Genomic DNA, 17,387 nt, shown 5'->3' on the forward strand with positions numbered 1-17,387 from the left:
AACAGATTAACAGCTAAATGAGATAATGAGTAAGATAAGTTGGTATAATGGGTTTATAAATTTCTACTTTTACCATGAGTTATATGATGATTTTTAAATAAAACTATGTGTGTAGAAGTTCAGTTTATTTTGAAAAAAAAAAAAAGAGTTCAGTTTGGGTTGAAACAAATTTAAAATTTAAATCCAAAATCAAATTTAATCTGATAAAAAATTAAAAAAAATCAATTTTTTGATTTAATAAATTTTAAATTATTCGATTTCAATTTGCCAGATTATATTTAATTGAATTGATTAATCGATTTCCTCAAAATAAATAAATAAAATGATTTATCCATGTTGCATACTGGACCAAAGGCAAAAGGCGACAAAATGCGCGTGTGAATGCAAGAGCGTGCTGAAAGTTGAAAGACTTGCAACACATTAAAAAAGTAGAGGTCAATAAAAGAAGACAAACCCCAGTTTGCATTTTCAGACACTGGCTAAAGATTTCTGTGATGAAACTTGTACTTAATATGTCAATAAATATATGACATTTATTTCCATTTTCTGTTAATTATATTGTTGCATAAATATGTTGATAAAAGTTACTTAATAGCATCATTAAGAAAGTTTCTAGGGTGCTTTCAATAATTTAAGGGATTTTGATACCGTTAGTTTTTTAATCAATCAAATTACATTTTATCTTCTCATTAATTATTTTTTTTTTGTTTTTCCAAATTAGTCTTCTATCATTATTTTTTAAAAATTTTAAAATTATAAATTTTTTAAATTAAAAAATATGATTAAAGATAATTTAGAAGTCTGAATTCTAATTATTTTCAACATTTTTATAATAAAAAAAACTTTTGGGATTTAGGGTTTAAAAATTTCTTCTTATCATTTCTTAAGCATAAGTTTTATAAAAAGTGTTGAAAGTATCTAAAACGATTTTAGAATTCACACTTCTAAAATTATTTTTAATCATATTTTCTAATTTAAAAAAGGTTTGTAATTTCTAAAAAAATTAAAAATAATAGTCATGAAGTAATTGGAAAAACAAAAAAATAATTAATAAAAAATATGACATATAATTTGATTAGAAAAAAAAATTAAGAATATCAAAATCCTCAAATTATTGAAATATCACAATAGAAACTCTCTAATAATAATAATAATTATGTCATTTATTATTTTAGTCTAAATATCTTTCGTAGATTGTTTCTATACAAGAACTTCTTCATAAAAATATTTTAAATTCAAAGTCTTTTAATTAGGTTCACACATCTGCATATCATTTTCTTTGAACGATTTTGTCTATTACTGATTTGTCTGTCCTGTTCCTTTTCTAATTAACTACGAATTTCTTTTTTTGATTTTTTTTTTAAATAGTAACTAGTAAGAATGAATTTATCATTGTTTATTCCTCTACCTTCAGGGATTTAACCCATTTAGATTTTGAAGGATTAACCTGACTTAGAATTGTGATTTTAGAAATATTCTTGTCAAATATAATTCACAATTGTAACTCTAAATCTCCTCCAAAATGGATGTCAGCTTCGAATGTCTTGCCATAACTTCATCACTCAAATTATGCAGTATTGCAATAATAGGTGGCAGATGCCTTCGCCAAGTTCATTCTATCCATACATATTACAGAAATAGATTTTGATGTTGTCCTAAATTCTATCTTTGTTTTCTTGTTAGTTGACTATTCCTTTGTTGATTTTCCGTGTGGATTTTAGTTGTTTTTGTATTCCTTATTCCACCAAAAAACTAAAAAGTTTTATTGGTAAAAATATTTATATACATTACTTTTTATGCTTCTTGATATACAGTACTATTTATATATTAATGTATTCTTAACATGATTTTTTTAATAAAAAAATTCTATTATCATTTCTAAATCAGTGTTCCAAGGAGGCTGCTTAACAAAACCTTAAAATAAAATAAAGATGACTTTTAGTTATATGAAGCTAGGAACTTTTTTTAAAGATAAGCACTCTGAAACTTGTATTAGAACCACCTCAATCATACAAAAAAAAAAAAAAAGAAAAAAGAAAAAGCATCTACCGAATAGAACAACAAACCAACATGCATGTATGTCACAAGGATGAGAGGCAATAATTTTTCATATTTGAGTCATAATAAAAGAAATAAATAAACAGAAAGCTGGTAAGAAAAAGACAAGAATTCCCAATAATACATGTAATAATAATGTACAAGTCTTTTATATTATTATTGAATCACAAACTATAAATCATAATAAAAAATAGTTTTTTATTAATTAACAAAATAAAGACATTTATATTAACAATGTATATCTATTAAATTTAAAAAAAAAACAAACAAATAAAGAAAGAAACTTATTTCCATTATTATATTACATGTGGTTTTTTACATGATAAAGTGAAAAGTTAGAGGGGTGAAAAGTTGGTAATGCTAAACAAGAGTTGTGTTCTTCCTAATAAATGATTAACCGTTTATTCTTCTCAAAAACTTAGAAGCAAATTGCAAACAAGGGGGAGAAAAATTCAAATCAAAACAAGCCATATGCCCAAGATTCTGAATCCATGAACATTTTTGAGAACTGAGTGAGAGAAGCATCAAACACTTGGTTTTCAATATCACTATCATCATCTTCATTAATCAGCCAATTAAGTTTGCCAATAATGTCTTCATCCCACAAGTCCATGCTGCTGCTGCTGCTGTTGTTGTTGTTGTTGTTGTTGTGGGTAGTAGTACTATTATCATTGTAATTACAAGACCATTCAAAATCTGGTAGCTGCAAGTCTTCAAGGAAAATGGTTGAATTTGAAGAAGATGAAGAAGAAGTGGATGAAGAGGAAGGTCCACAAGGCATTAGAATCTCATCAGGTTCAATTATTGGAACTTCATCCGTGCAGAAACCATTCATTAGCTCCATTTTGTCAAATAGGGGTGTGATGATTTGGTCTTCCAATATGGCTTCTTCTGTGATGGTTGATGACTCCAGTGAAGTCTCTGGCTCCTTATTTGGGTCATCTTTGGGGTCAAAGTCAACTTGCAAAGGTTGTTGGTTCTGCTCTTCTTCTACTGGTTGGTGGTGTAGTTGTTGTTCTTGTTTGGTTTGATTTTTTGTTTGTTCTGTTGCATTAGGGAGTGGCTTATGTGTGACAGGATCAATGCCCATTTTCTTGAGCTTTTTCTTTATGTGGGTGTTCCAATGGTTTTTTATCTCATTATCAGTTCTTCCAGGGAGATGAGAAGCAATCTTGGACCATCTGAGTAAAAAGGAAAATGACAATTAGTAAAATGATATATAGTAGTATTAAATAGTATATAGTATTGATTACAAAAGAAAACACGCGAAAATGAAAGAAAGATTCCATCATTAACATAAGGTTCACGCGGAGATCACTTGAAAGGTAGAATGACTTTATAGCCACTAAAATGCTCCATATGCCATGCAAGCTACGAAATCACAAAAAAATTCCCCACAAGACAAATTTGGCCAAAATTTGCTTTTCTACGTCTATGACACCTCATTTTAGTCAATTTTAACTGCAATCATGAGAAGTTTCTTTTATCTTCTTTTTTTAGTCCTGAAAAAATGAAAAATAAAATGAAAAGAAAAGAGCTTATTCTGCAATTTTTATACGCCTACTTTCCCTCCCAGGTGTGAGACATGGGACCACGGCTTGTGCCTAAGATGAATAAAGAAAATTACAACTTGGGGTGTATGTATTATTAAAATAATAAATTCAATTAGGTTGGTGCGTTTGGTGAAACTTAATATATCTTTAGAGCTTTGAATCATTTCCTGAGATAAGCCTAGCCTAGTAGATTTCAAATAAGCACTGTAGTAATCATTAATTTTAATGATTAGAAAGGTCCTTCAAGGAAAAATAAACATGCAGAAAAAGCAAACAAAGGAAAAATAGTGGATCAGGAAATAACCTATTGCCAAGTTGAGCATGAAGATCAATGACCATTTTTTCTTCATATTCAGATAAAAGGCCTCTCTTTAAGTCTGGCCTCAAGTAATTTGTCCACCTCAGCCTGCAACTCTTCCCACACCTTAATAGTCCTGCATGAAGTCACACTCCAATTGTTTAGTTTTAATTTTAGTAAAGTCATTGTTTCTGCAAGCTCTAACTTTTGTTGTAACCTTATGTTTTTGAAGATTAGTTCAAACTAAAAGTTGGAAAGAGTATGCCAATTTTGAGTGGTGCTTGATTTCATTGTCATTGACAAAATAGAAATCAAAGGAGCTGCTGAACAGAGGAACCATGAAGAAAGACCACAATCCAATTGACCATAAAGCAAAATATTGCAGAACCATTTTAAAGATATTCAATAACCAAATAACAAAGAAAGCATGAAAAACTGATGCATTTCAGCTTCATTCATTATTCATAAATGATTTGGATGGCTACAAATTAAGGACTAAATTGAGGAGACCTGCTAGCTTAGGAACAGCTCTCCAGCAACATTGGCCATTAGTGAGGATGAAGCTTATGAGCTTCTTATCCTCCTCTGCAGTCCATGGCCCCTTCTTCAACCCAACTTTGTCACAACAAGGTTGCCTTCCCATTTTATACCAAAAGGGAAAATGCTACAAAGCCAAGTTATGAACAATGAATAATATCCCCTATGAGATTCAGAAATAGAGAAAGAGACACAGAGAGTATAAGGGAGCTAAGAGGAATGAATATGCACATAAGTTAGGATAGAGCACCACCACCAACTTATTTATTTATAGAAATCAACCCCTCTAAACTCCAAAGTCGCCAAAAGTCCTAAAATCCCACTATCACAATTTTTTATTTTATTTTATTTATTTATTGATGAACTAAATTGTGTGTACTATTCAATACAACTTCTTTCTCTAATACTACTTTCTTGTATTGTTCTTGTATTATTGGTTACGAATTTGTGTTTAAAATGAACACGTGTGCATTGGGGATGAGGCACGTGCCGGGTCTCAATCAGAAAGCACCACCTCATCCACCAGTTTTGCTTGTGATGGAAGCGTGAGATACTCCACTCACTAACTCAAAAACTATGGCTATGAGGATGGTAAGAGAATTAAGTAGTCACAAGTCTTTTTTCTCGAACCTTTTTTCCATTTATAATAACTACTACTTCCAATGTGTGAACGTGGTGAGAAGTGAGAACAAGAGAGACAGAGAGAAATTAATATTGTGGCTGGATAAAAACATCAAGTCAATAAACAGAAATTTGAAATTTGAATATTCCGATTTAGATTTCTATTCCCTTCCTAGAAAAATAGGTTAGACCTAGGCCAAATGATAATAAAATGTTGTCAAAAGAATTTGCAACTATTATTTTTTGAACGACAAATGGGAGGGCCAAACGTATCCATATAATAAGCTAGAGTCGCCCCCAATGGCAACAAAATAAAAGGGCACGGATTAATTGTTATTTTAGATAAAATAAATAAATAATTTTATCTCTTATACATGTGATAAAAGTTACAAATGATTAGTTATGAGCTCCTAACTGATATTCTTGGTTCAAAAATAAAAACTTGTTAATTTATATTATATTATTTCAGTTAATTTGTAATTTTTTTAAAAGTTAAAAAATTTATGTAATTGTTCAATAAATAAGATTTTCTTGATAGTTTTTAATTTTTTTAAAACGTTAACTTTTAACTTTTTTATATTTTTCTTATCTTTAATATATTTATCAAATTTTCTAATTATCCTTTTTAAATAAACTATAATTTTATTATTTTTAAGTCATTTTACACTTCTTTGTTATTTCAGCAATTAGTTTTATTGAATATTTATGATTTAATAAATTAATTTTTCAATTTTCAGTCAACAATTTGTAACTTTTTCAAGTTTCGGTTAATTGTTTAGCTTTCAACTAATTTTACAGAACATAACTTTAGATGTGTAATAAAAAAATAGAAAGAAAAAAAATTTCATAATATGATAATATATATTGGATATTTTTTCTAAAAAATGATAAGTTGTTGGAAATATAATCTATAGTTTTAAAATTAAAGTACAATCTTATATTTTTGAAAAAAAAATACAACATTAAAATAGTGCTATTATTCTTTTATGCAATAACAACTATAAAATTTTAACCTAAAACTTTGTACTACCCAAACACTTTATCACTAAGTTTTATTTATTTATTGGCAAAGATTAATTTAATAGTTTAATTAGAAATATTAGCTAGAAGAATTTAAACTTGTGATCTCTTTATTCTCCTTTTATCGTTCATCACTTATTGAATCAACCTTATATCTTCACTTTATCACTAAGTTAATCTTAGTGGGTTAAAATAAAATTGTTGAACCATTAGAAAATTTTTCAAAATTTACATCTAAATATAATTATAAAAAAACCTTTTCCAAACCAACCTTAGCCATCCTCACATCACATTTATATGTATTTTCTTTCTTTTTATCTATTTGGGTCTTGAAAGATTATTTGTGCGTGATCATAAGGTTTGACCTTTTCCCACTCTATTACCAAAATTATACAAACAGACACTTAGGATTTGTGAGCTACTCAACGATGGTGTCATACAGCATGAGCCTCTCGTAGTTTAATAATTCAGAATAACGAAAGGAATAACAACCAACGTTGAGAAAAAATAGCCAAACAATATATAATTTAAGTAAATTTTGTTATTTTTATGTTTAATTTTATGTATAATTATAAAATATTGCACTCTTTTATTTTTGAAAATTGTAAAAATGATTAAAAAAAGTATTGTAAATCTTTTTTTATAAGTATGAAAACTAAAGAAAAGATTACAAATGAAGGAACACAGTTCCTACAGCATCAGCTGTGACAAACATTGAGAAAATATATTTTATCAAATACTTTTAATCACCTATCTTTTTGTATAATAAATATTTTAAAATAAAAGTTTCTATTCCATCTCCTTAACTATGAATATTTTCCTATGAATATTGTGACACTTGATCAAGATTCTGTTGCTCTCTTTTTGTTTTGAGATTTTATTGGTATATTTTTGGGATTTTGTCTAATTACACCCTACTTTATACACTTTTTTTCAAATTTGCTTTCTTGCCATGACATTAAGGGGGATAACATGACATAACAAGCTGATAACGTGTTCAAATCAAAATACGTATACAGAAAATAAATACACCCGAGTAACCTAGCTTTATATCTATAAACTTTTTGAAATCGATCTGACCTCAGATATAATAATAATCAAACCACGGAATGCGTAGCTGATAGAGACTGATTCAAACTTAATCAGTAATCCTAAGTTTGATACCTGAAAATACAACTATATATATTAAGACTCGATGGAGTTTTTAAGCATTGTCTGACTCCAACTTGAATAGAGTGGGCTAATATTTCCAAAAAATGATATAATAGCTACAAAATAAAGATATCCCACTAGAGATGATTAATAAAATGACAAGGTATTTTAGTATTTTTTTTTTTAATAGGCAACAAGGTACTTTAGTATGTTATTCTTCATTGTGTATACACTCAGATAGATGATTAATGAATTCCCCGACCCCCGTGGAATAGAATTGCTAACACACTCAGATAGAGTTTTAATTATATATCACACAATATTTTATTATTCTGAGTTCATATATAGTTGATTAACAATCCCCATGGAATATTGTTAACCTCAAAATCGATGTAGAAAGTTCACATTGTACATCGGTTGAACTACACAACCAATGTAGAAAGGTTATCCTTGAAAGACGATTTTTCAATCGATGTTGGTATTCAATGACACTGTGTTACCACACGGGTGTTATATTTTTGCCATCTTACGAATGAGTTCTATATATCTAGACAAAGATTATGATTTATGCACTTGGCTGAGCAGAAGCACAGGTCAAGCCTTATCATGTTGAAATTAAATGATCAATAAAAAAATGATGAAATGAAAAGGCGTTACGATTTCTAAATGCTGCTGAAGATGAGTTCTCATAACCATAAATGCAATATTAAATTTATAATTAAATGCTTGATACACTAACAATTCAAAAGTCATAATTATCATTACTTTTTATTAACTGATAATGTAATATTTTTACCACTAGTGGTACATAGAAATTAAACTTTAAAAAAATTATTATTCAGGCCCTTCATTGATCATCACTAAAAAATAATCAATGAAATAGTAATCAAATTTAATGATAAAAAAATGCTTTTCGTCTTTCATTTATTTTGGAATCATTAAATTTTAGTGACAAATTTTATAAATATTACATATAAATTATTCTGGCCATTCATGATAGGAGATCGAAAATATTAAGGTGCTTTTGAATTTTGATAAAAATTGGAAGTATTCTGCTTACAAGAGCCATTGTACACGAAGAAAAAAAAAACAAAGATTAATTAATCAAGAATTCAAGATAATATAGTCAATTCTAGATTCAAGTAATGCTACGAGGAATCTACCTGGTTTGGTTAAGCAATATGCATAAATTATTATAAATTTTTTAATATCTTAGTTTAATTTCTATATATTAAAAAAAGATTTAAGTAATGCTACGTTACTATCGAGAGGTACATGTGATTATTATTATTATTATTATTATTATTATTATTATTATTATTATTATTATTATTATTATTATTTGTGTGTCTTGCTGACTGAATGAATTTGCCTAGGTATGTATATCTGCCTGCTATTTTTGAGTGGAGAAAATGAAACAGCAACAACCCAGAAGAGAGTAGTAGCAACGTTTGAATTTGACATTTGCAAACTATTTTTGCTGTTGACTATTATGTCATGAAAATATCATCGTCCCATATGGTGAATGGACTCAACTGTAATTGTTTTATCCAAATTGTTGCTTCACTTGCGAAAGAAGAGTGATGTTTTGTCTGCTTAAATATATCCCACATATTAATATATGATTCAGAAAACGAAGTTCACTATTTTAACGCAATCATGGTTGGTTAAAATATATATTCGTCCTGTACTTTATCATGTTCATATATATATATATAACGTTATCCCAACAAGAAAAATAATGAAGACACTCATTAATTTGGAGAAAATTATATTGAAAGATTGTTTGCTAAGGGAAGCGAACAATAAAAAGTCAATGGAGGGCAGAAACTATACACTTTGGAAAGTTGAAAAATTATAGAAGGGAAAAATTCTTAAACATGTATCGCGTTATCCTTATATATATAGTGTAGGGACGTGAAGTGTCCTCAAAATTCTTAAACATAGTTTTTTTTTTTTAACTTAAACAATAGTCATAATTATCTCTCGTATCTTAATCACATTCAACCGTTGAAAATCAATTTTATCAAACTCTAAACAAATGGCACCTAATATCCGTCAGAGAGCAAAGCAAATCACTTTGATCATGGCAAGAAATTATCATTATCATTGAACGTGTCTAAAAAATCATGCAACACTCAATTTCACTTGTTAAATTTGTCTAGATATGGATAAGACACAATAATCAACTGATATACAAAGTACAAAGAGTTCTTTAATAGTTATACCAAAATACACATATAAGGTTCATATTTGTCAACAACGAAAGTTTATAATTCTAAATTTCTAATTAATATTTTTGTACTGTTCATTAGGACACATGATTATAATAATGTGTTTGACCGTACAAGCATATCCTTATCTCAATTTGAGCTCCCCTAGTTCCCTAGAAGACTATCATAATCATATATAATCTCTATTTATTGATCGACTTGGCAAAAAAATTAATTTCTTTTATTGTTGAAATCAACCTACTCTAGCCGATAACATTTACTTACTCCATTAACAGCTCTGTTTTTGGTTTATTATTTGTTGAGTTTCCTTCCAATGATACGATATACATCATTTTTATTAATTTATGCATGGTCAAAAACCCTAGCGATTTAGTTCTCTACCATAGGTCCCAAAAATTAAGTTGTATCTCCAAATTGGAAGAATCTATATATTTAATAACTGAAGATTAGTCCTGCTTCTTCTAACAGCTATCGGTCCCCAAGTTGAAATTATAAATCTTCTCCGAGTTTGAGTTGTTGACAGCAAGATTAATTGTGTAGGTATAATAAGTTTAGGGGACGTACGTTCACTTAGTTGTTTTTATCTATCTACATCATTTTTGTATCTATATTTATTTAATGACAAAGAGTAACCAATGTGATTAAAGAAACAAAATAAAGTTACTACTACGTCTCATTATACAATAAAAAAAAGAAACAATAGTTAAAAAATATATTAAAAAGTATTACTAATACGTCTGAGTATACTTTTATTAATCTCTTAATGAGAACACTAGTTCCTTCAAAGAACTAAATAAATCAGAACACTAGTTAAGAAGACCGTTATTTTATTTTATTTGGATTTGTACCTATCCTCTGTGTTTCTGTATCCTGGTTTCCTGACCAAACTGCTGCTGTATTTCGTAATATATATATATCTATATCTGTGTGTGTGTATTAAATAAACTTTTGTATTTATACAATTTCAGATTTCATATTTTAATTCTTTTTTTTTAATCTATTTTTATGTCCTCATTTATTTTAATTTATGAATTTTAGTCCTTAAACAAGAAGGATTTAAAATGAACAACAAAAGGGTAAAAATTTAACACCATATAGACTAAAACTGATGAACAAAAAACTAAAAATAGACAAATAATTAAAAAAAAAACTAAAATTGTACAAAAATTGTATTTGTACGTGTCCTCTTTCTTTATGTATCCCGGTTTCTTGACAAAACTGCTGCTGGTTAATTCGATTTGGTAAGATATATTTTATGCTTTATTAAATTCTCTCAGTAGAGTATAAATCCTTGACTTACAACAACAACTACCCATCTTGGACTCACCTGCGTAGTGCCACCTAATAAGTCATATATAATAGAAGTGACTTTGAACTTTAGACAATTTTTTTAATCATTTTATATCATAAATTTTGAGGTCACTCTAACGTGTGGCTGGTGTATGCAACCACTTATCTTCTTTTGCCCTTTCACATGTCAGTGAGAGACATAATTGTCCTACACAACAAGCGTGAGGAATGATGCCTGTGTTATTATGTTAAAAAGTGTTTGAAATCTCAGAGTCGCAAAGTCCTGGGGGGCAATGATTTTCAATATCATCCAACAAAATAAATAAATTCTTGACTATAACGAGCGAGAATTTTGTGAATCATGGAACTAGCTAGGTTTCAAAATATGTTGTGCTTAATTGGAAAGTTTTTTCATCATGTCTAATGTCTAATGCAATATTTAATGAAAATAATTATATACAAGTACACAACTATGAGGGGAAGAAAAGAAAGAACTATAGAACAACGTGCTCTTTTGAACTTCCTCTCGGCATTGTTGAGATCGAGTACTTAACACCTTTAGACAAACAAGTGCATGCGTGTAGAGCTCTTAACAAATCAAAAATCTCAATTGTGATTTGGTCAATTTTTAGGTGATTAGGTGGTTAATATATATTATATGCATATTTTCCTTCATGTAAATATACAATTTAATCTAATTTCTCTATTCATGACACTTCACGCTTACATCATAATTGTTACCTCAAGAAGCTTAAAATTTGACGTTGCTGACTTCACAGTCAACTCAAATGTTAACAGGTGCTTCTCTCAAATCCACAAAATTTTCAACGAGGAAAAATATACTTGAAATTTTCAGAGAAAAAATATATTGCCTGGGGTGATTTTTTTCTTCTCCGTTAATTAATTCGTTTTCTCCAAGATATTTCATGGATTTTCGATCATGCATTGCATATGTAGAAATTTCCAATTAATGCTATAGGGGGGAACTTACGTCAAAAACGTTGCATTCAAAATAGTTTTGAGGAAGAAGTGCAATAATTTAGCATAACGCAGACGCCATTGAAGAAATGTGCTAATTAACATGTTTTAGCACGAAAACTAGTGGATGAAATTAAAGACAAAGATTATCGCAAAAGTCTACCCAAAAATAGTTGATATTTTTAGGGCTGCTGGATAGTAATTGGCAAGAAAATCTCAGCCACGATTTTCATGTTTAGTGAAACTTTTGTGAAAAATACTTATATGTATTTATCATTTCATTTTTATTATAGTGACCAAACAAAAAATTAAGCACAGACAGCTGGGCAATAGCCAAAGTCCACTAAATAAAATATATATATTTGACTGAATAATGACCATTTAAGCAAATTAGCAATATATAGAAAGAATAGATATTTTTAAGCTTCAGAAGAGATAATTTTTTTCTTTTTTCAAGAAACAAAGATGAAGTCGTGGGTCTTCTGAGAAATTGGTTTGGAGTCATCTATCTAATGGGTTATGGGCCATTCTTTGGTCCATAGCTAGTCCACATATAGCTTTGTATCTATAAAAACTATATATAAAGATATATAAGTGTTTTGGTATACATATTTTTATATCATTTTATTTTTATAATTATAAATATAAATTATTATTTTATTCTTATAATTATCTTCACAAATTTAAAATTACTCGCTATTAAAAAATAAAATATGGAAAAAAAATTCAGGCATGAAGTGTCTCTTTTCTCATGTATCAATAATGAAAAATTTCTTTATGGACCCAAAATGAAAACAAACACAGTTTTTGGGGGGTGGGGAGGGTCAGTTGGAAAAATTAAGAATGCAAAAATTGTAAAATAAACATCAGGCTATTATAACTTTAATTTTCTTCAAAAAGAAATTTTGCATTTCAACTTGTCACGTACTTTAAAAAATTAATATGCATGTACCTTGAGTACAAGTTTTTAAACTGTCAATTAATTTCATATCATTATTGATGTTATTTTAATGATAGTTATTATAAGTTAATAAGATCATTATATATAATGGTTTGTAAATTTTAATTGAATAATAATGTAATATTTTTTTCAGTATCAATTCATGTATTATTTATTAATACCAGTAACAGTGAACTATAAGTTAGACTTTACTATAATATTAAGAGTTCAAATATTGAAATTATTATTATAAGGAAGACTTCCCTTATCCATCACCCACCACCCGAGACCTGATCTCACAAATTTGTCAATGAAGTTTCTTGATCATAAATATAAAAATAAAGTAAACTGAAAATTTGTCACCTATTTAATTAACCAATGATGTATTAAAAAAAATTGTAATCAGCCAAATATTTTTTGTAGTTATTTAGTGAAGTTATAACTTGAACATATCCTCCAATTCAATTCTCTTAGTAATTTTAAAGAACCAAAATAAATTTCAAAAATAAGATGAAGGATAAAAGTATATTTTAACTAAAATTACAATATACAAATATTTTATAATTATTGCTTTTATTTTTTATATTTTAAAACTTAATGCGTTAAAATTTGTATATATTAATTATTATATTATATTTTTATTTTTATTTAAAAATTATAAAAAAAAATGGTGTTAAACTCCTAACAAGTAGGTATTATCAGTTTTCTTAAATAAAAAAAACGTAAACTTGTAAAAAAGCAATGACAACTTTCTATTAGGCGCTTTCTAATTATACGTAAATTGGTAATTATATTTTATATTGTTTTGATAACTATTATTTTAGTATCATCTTAGAAAGAAAAACCCTATAGTTGTACTTGTACATCACACTCCGAAATTTGTGCGTTTTCTATTTTCCAAAGATTCATCATTCAACTCCAGTAATTTCATGGTCATTTTTACTGTTGTAACCGAAAAGATACACAGGTCATTTCTCATGTGACTATTTGCTGCTACATATTATCATAAAACAAGCGTTACAACTCACAAAAAACACGGCCATTTTCTAGATAACTAAAAAAATATATACCAAAAAATCACAAACTAATCTATAATGCCCGCCTTTCTTGTATATAATAAATTGATTGCCAAGAAATATTCAATGCATTTGCTACTTTCAAATTCTAAGACAAGAGTTGGTACACCTTCAAATGGTGAATAAATTTTATTTGGGAAGCATTCATCAAGATTTAGCTTTTTCCCCCATATAAGGAACACAATACTATTCAATTTTTCAGACAAATAAACTTGTTGGACTTGTATTTTATTAAAAATAGAAACCACAAAAAAAATGTATGAGATCAACTAATCGGTTTATGATACATAAGAACATTGCATGGAAGATTTGAGTCACCTGACCTGGTTTGATTACTATACAGACAAACTTGAACCACAACTAAATTAAAGAAAATGTATTCTACCAAGAAGGAATTTCCTCAACACCTTGCATCTTTGACTAAAAATGAAATACTGGTCAAACCAAGGATCATTTTGCAGTTTTTGAGTGTTTGATTAGCCAGTCAATGACTACATCTAAGTTTACAGAATCCTTGCATGAAATCATATAGCAGCAGACCTCTCTGTCTTTAATTGACTCAAGTCCTCTGAAATCACCCAAGGAGAAAATCATAAAGCATCAAGACAAATTTCAATAATAAAAAAAAGAAGATGATATAAGGCAATATTGATTTCTAGAACTCACAGCTGATCTACCAATGCTTGCTTAGAAAGAGCTTCTGACTTGTCAATTTTGTTTCCAAGAACAAGCAAAGGAATCCCACTCAAAGAAGGTTTTGTCAATAGATCATGTAACTCACTTCGAGATATTGGAACACTGTCTCTATCAGCGGCATCTACAACATATCTGTCTTTGCATCCATCAACGAAAAGAACAAAAGTGTAAAAACATGGAGAATGGACACTTCCAATAACTTGAAAGAGCTATACATAATAACACTCTACAAGATGAAGCATGCATGACCAACCTTCCATTAGATCATCAGAAACGATAGATAAAACCAAGCATTAAGTTCTTTGAGTTTGAAACATAAACAGGAAAAGACAACAGTATAAAAAATGCCTTTGGGGTCAGTATCCTGTATTATAGGTTGTTAGAGATCTAAGAAATATAAATGACAATATCCATATGCCTTCAAGGATGAGTGAAACATCATATGGCATTAGAGCCTCTTCCATGAGGAAGCCAGGAGTTCAGTTCTTAATACTTCCATCTTATATCAAATTATGCTTCAGCATATGTAGTTGTGAAATAAAATTTGTTCCACTTAAATCCCAAAGTCTATTTGCATGAGGGTCCATATTAGAGATCTAAATAAAAATTGTTCCTGAGTATTTTCTTGATAGCTTAAATAAACTTAAAGGATAGTTAGTCATTGCAATAGGTAATCATTTTAAGAGTAGGCTTCACTAACATTTTCCTTTTCTCCGAATTCCTAAAAAGATCTTAGGAGGTCTTTGTGTTTCAAGGTATATGACATTTCTAGAAAGAATATGCTTATGAATGTTTGGCTAGCATTTAACATTTTTGAAAATGTTTTGCAAAATTCAAATGATGGGATAAAGACTGTGGTAGAAGTTGGAGTGGTAGTGCCACAAAGGTTGGATGACATGATAGCTTAGGAAAGGGAAAGCAACATAGCCATCCAGCCATCCCTCATCATGGGAATGAAAAAAAAAAAAAAAAAGCCAAGACTTAGGAATGTGCCACTTGCCAGGGAATTAATAATGCCCAGGAATTTTAAAAAAAAAAAATCATAACATGAAAATATTATATTCCCAAGTTCACTTTCCCAAAAATAACTTACTATTTCTTCAAACAAATGCACAGTTAGGGAAAGAATAAAGGTATCATTTACATTGTTGATTATTCTAGACTTCTCCAAAGAACCAGAAAAAACCCTCTAATAGTATGAGGTATCTTAAGTAAAATGGGATGAAATGGAACTCTATTTACAAAAACCTCCATAATGCAGACAATTTCCTGTTTGGAGTCTAAAAACTAAAAGGTTAAAAAAAAGAAAAGAGATAGCATATAAAACCTAAAAATCACAAGTCAGTATTTGTTTAGCTCAAACTTATTTTGGATAATCAGTTTTTTGCCAGCTTCTTGAGAGAACTTTTGAGGGGTAAAAACCATTATCCTTAAAACGCTATACCCTATACTCAAATATCCTATTAGTCTAACACTATAGGCAACTTTTGATTCAAAGCCAAAACATAAAAAACACAATGAAAGACATGCATGTGTGTGAATGTATATACATATGCTTGCCCTCACAAATATATATCTGAAAGAGAGAGCAGTAAGAGAGACAATACACAATAGCAGAGACACCACGACAGTATCGCTCCCACATTGACCGGAACCTCCTCTGTCCCCCAAGGTCCCAAAGCTTTATTGTGACATTTCCCTTAGTCACTTTTCTCATGTTGAACCCAACCTGCGTTTAACACCAAGAATTATATTTCAATTACAAAGGCAAACATGCTCACAATCATCAAATATGCAACAATTCAAGATTCAATCAAAAAGCAAAGCTAGATACACACAGTTGGAATCATGTCCTCACTGTAGCCCCCAGTCTGCAGGTAAACAAAAAAACCAAACATCAATGTAATGTCAAAACAAGGCCATGAGAGCAATAACAGTAATAACAGAAATTGAATTTCAGGGTTTAATTTCTAAATTGAGTCAAAATTGCAATGCTGCAGCAACTCACAGCAATTGCATTGACAAGAGAAGTCTTGCCAGCATTCTGAAGGCCAACAAGTGAAAGTTCCATCTCCTGTTTAAAAAACAAGCTGACACAAACAACAAACAGAAAGTCACAATCCTCAACTTAAAAGGAACCCTTAAAATCAAATAACCTAGGCTCAACTTTTAAGGCTTTCCTGAATCTCGATGAATAAAGCATATCCCAAAAGTTGGGATGAAATTCGAGAGATAATAATATTGGGAAAAAAAGTACAAAAAAATAGTAGTATTGCGGAGAAGAGGTTTACCTGCGGAGCCAATTGAGGAAGGAATCCCAGAGACCCATTGTGTGTGAATCGAAGAAAGAGAAAGATGAGGGAACAAGAAACTTCGCGGACCAACAAAGGGTAAATAGAATAGAATTTGAAGGAAGAAAGGATTGGAATCTAAGATGGAAATACGAGGTATCTTTCTTTCATATAATAACACCTGTTTCAAACTCTCCTCCACTTTACTCTACATACTGTTCAAGTTTCGCCCCATTTTTAAATTGAAGAAAAAAAATTGATCAAATTAACTTTTTAAAAGATAAAGAACTAAAATTAATATAAAAAAATAAGATAAATGATCAAATTAATTATTTTTTTTAAAATAAATTACTAAACTAAATAAAAAATAAAATAAATCATCAAATAGATTATTTATCCTAAAATATACAAATGATCCATAACTTCTTTTTTTCAGGCTAGCATATACCATTAAGTTAAGTGTTCCATTTTGGACCATGTTTTATTCACCGTGGATTTATTAGTATAGTATTGAAAGTTGGAGATTGATTACCAAAAACAATTTTAACCAGTTTAAAATAATTTAAGGAAGATATTGAATTATATCTATTTTGCATCGATGTATTAATTTTATTGACCAATTTCAACGTTAGAGGCATTAGGT

General features: G+C 29.1%; 2 protein-coding genes across 2 annotated transcripts; both read right to left on the reverse strand.

The window, feature by feature from the left end:
• Nucleotides 1-2,440: 2,440 nt before the first annotated feature.
• Nucleotides 2,441-4,689, reverse strand: LOC100800494 (transcription factor MYB32-like). Its single transcript, NM_001255898.2, has 3 exons — nucleotides 4,420-4,689; nucleotides 3,916-4,045; nucleotides 2,441-3,239 (listed from the first exon to the last, which is right to left on the reverse strand). The coding sequence occupies exons 1-3, from the start codon at nucleotides 4,550-4,552 to the stop codon at nucleotides 2,516-2,518; spliced, it is 987 nt and encodes a 328-aa protein (NP_001242827.2). The 5' UTR covers nucleotides 4,553-4,689; the 3' UTR covers nucleotides 2,441-2,515.
• Nucleotides 4,690-14,017: 9,328 nt separating this feature from the next.
• On the reverse strand, nucleotides 14,018-16,988 carry LOC100801039 (ADP-ribosylation factor-like protein 8c). Its single transcript, XM_003544937.5, has 6 exons — nucleotides 16,745-16,988; nucleotides 16,462-16,543; nucleotides 16,292-16,324; nucleotides 16,061-16,182; nucleotides 14,424-14,585; nucleotides 14,018-14,325 (listed from the first exon to the last, which is right to left on the reverse strand). The coding sequence occupies exons 1-6, from the start codon at nucleotides 16,780-16,782 to the stop codon at nucleotides 14,208-14,210; spliced, it is 555 nt and encodes a 184-aa protein (XP_003544985.1). The 5' UTR covers nucleotides 16,783-16,988; the 3' UTR covers nucleotides 14,018-14,207.
• Nucleotides 16,989-17,387: the final 399 nt, after the last annotated feature.

The sequence above is a fragment of the Glycine max genome, chromosome 14, assembly GCF_000004515.6.
Source record: "Glycine max cultivar Williams 82 chromosome 14, Glycine_max_v4.0, whole genome shotgun sequence".
Lineage (NCBI taxonomy): Eukaryota > Viridiplantae > Streptophyta > Magnoliopsida > Fabales > Fabaceae > Glycine > Glycine max.

Excerpts from the sequence above, each read along its gene's own strand:
- LOC100801039 (XM_003544937.5), bottom strand. The coding sequence starts at position 16,782 with ATGGGTCTCTGGGATTCCTTCCTCAATTGGCTCCGCAG. Across the intron at positions 16,544-16,744 it reads TTCCTCAATTGGCTCCGCAG|CTTGTTTTTTAAACAGGAGA; the intron begins GTAAACCTCTTC and ends TGTTTGTGTCAG. Across the intron at positions 14,586-16,060 it reads CGTGGTGTCTCTGCTATTGT|ATATGTTGTAGATGCCGCTG; the intron begins GTATTGTCTCTC and ends ATGCAAAGACAG.
- LOC100800494 (NM_001255898.2), bottom strand. The coding sequence starts at position 4,552 with ATGGGAAGGCAACCTTGTTGTGACAAAGTTGGGTTGAAGAAGGGGCCA. Across the intron at positions 4,046-4,419 it reads AGCTGTTCCTAAGCTAGCAG|GACTATTAAGGTGTGGGAAG; the intron begins GTCTCCTCAATT and ends GACTTCATGCAG. Across the intron at positions 3,240-3,915 it reads CATGCTCAACTTGGCAATAG|ATGGTCCAAGATTGCTTCTC; the intron begins GTTATTTCCTGA and ends CTTTTTACTCAG.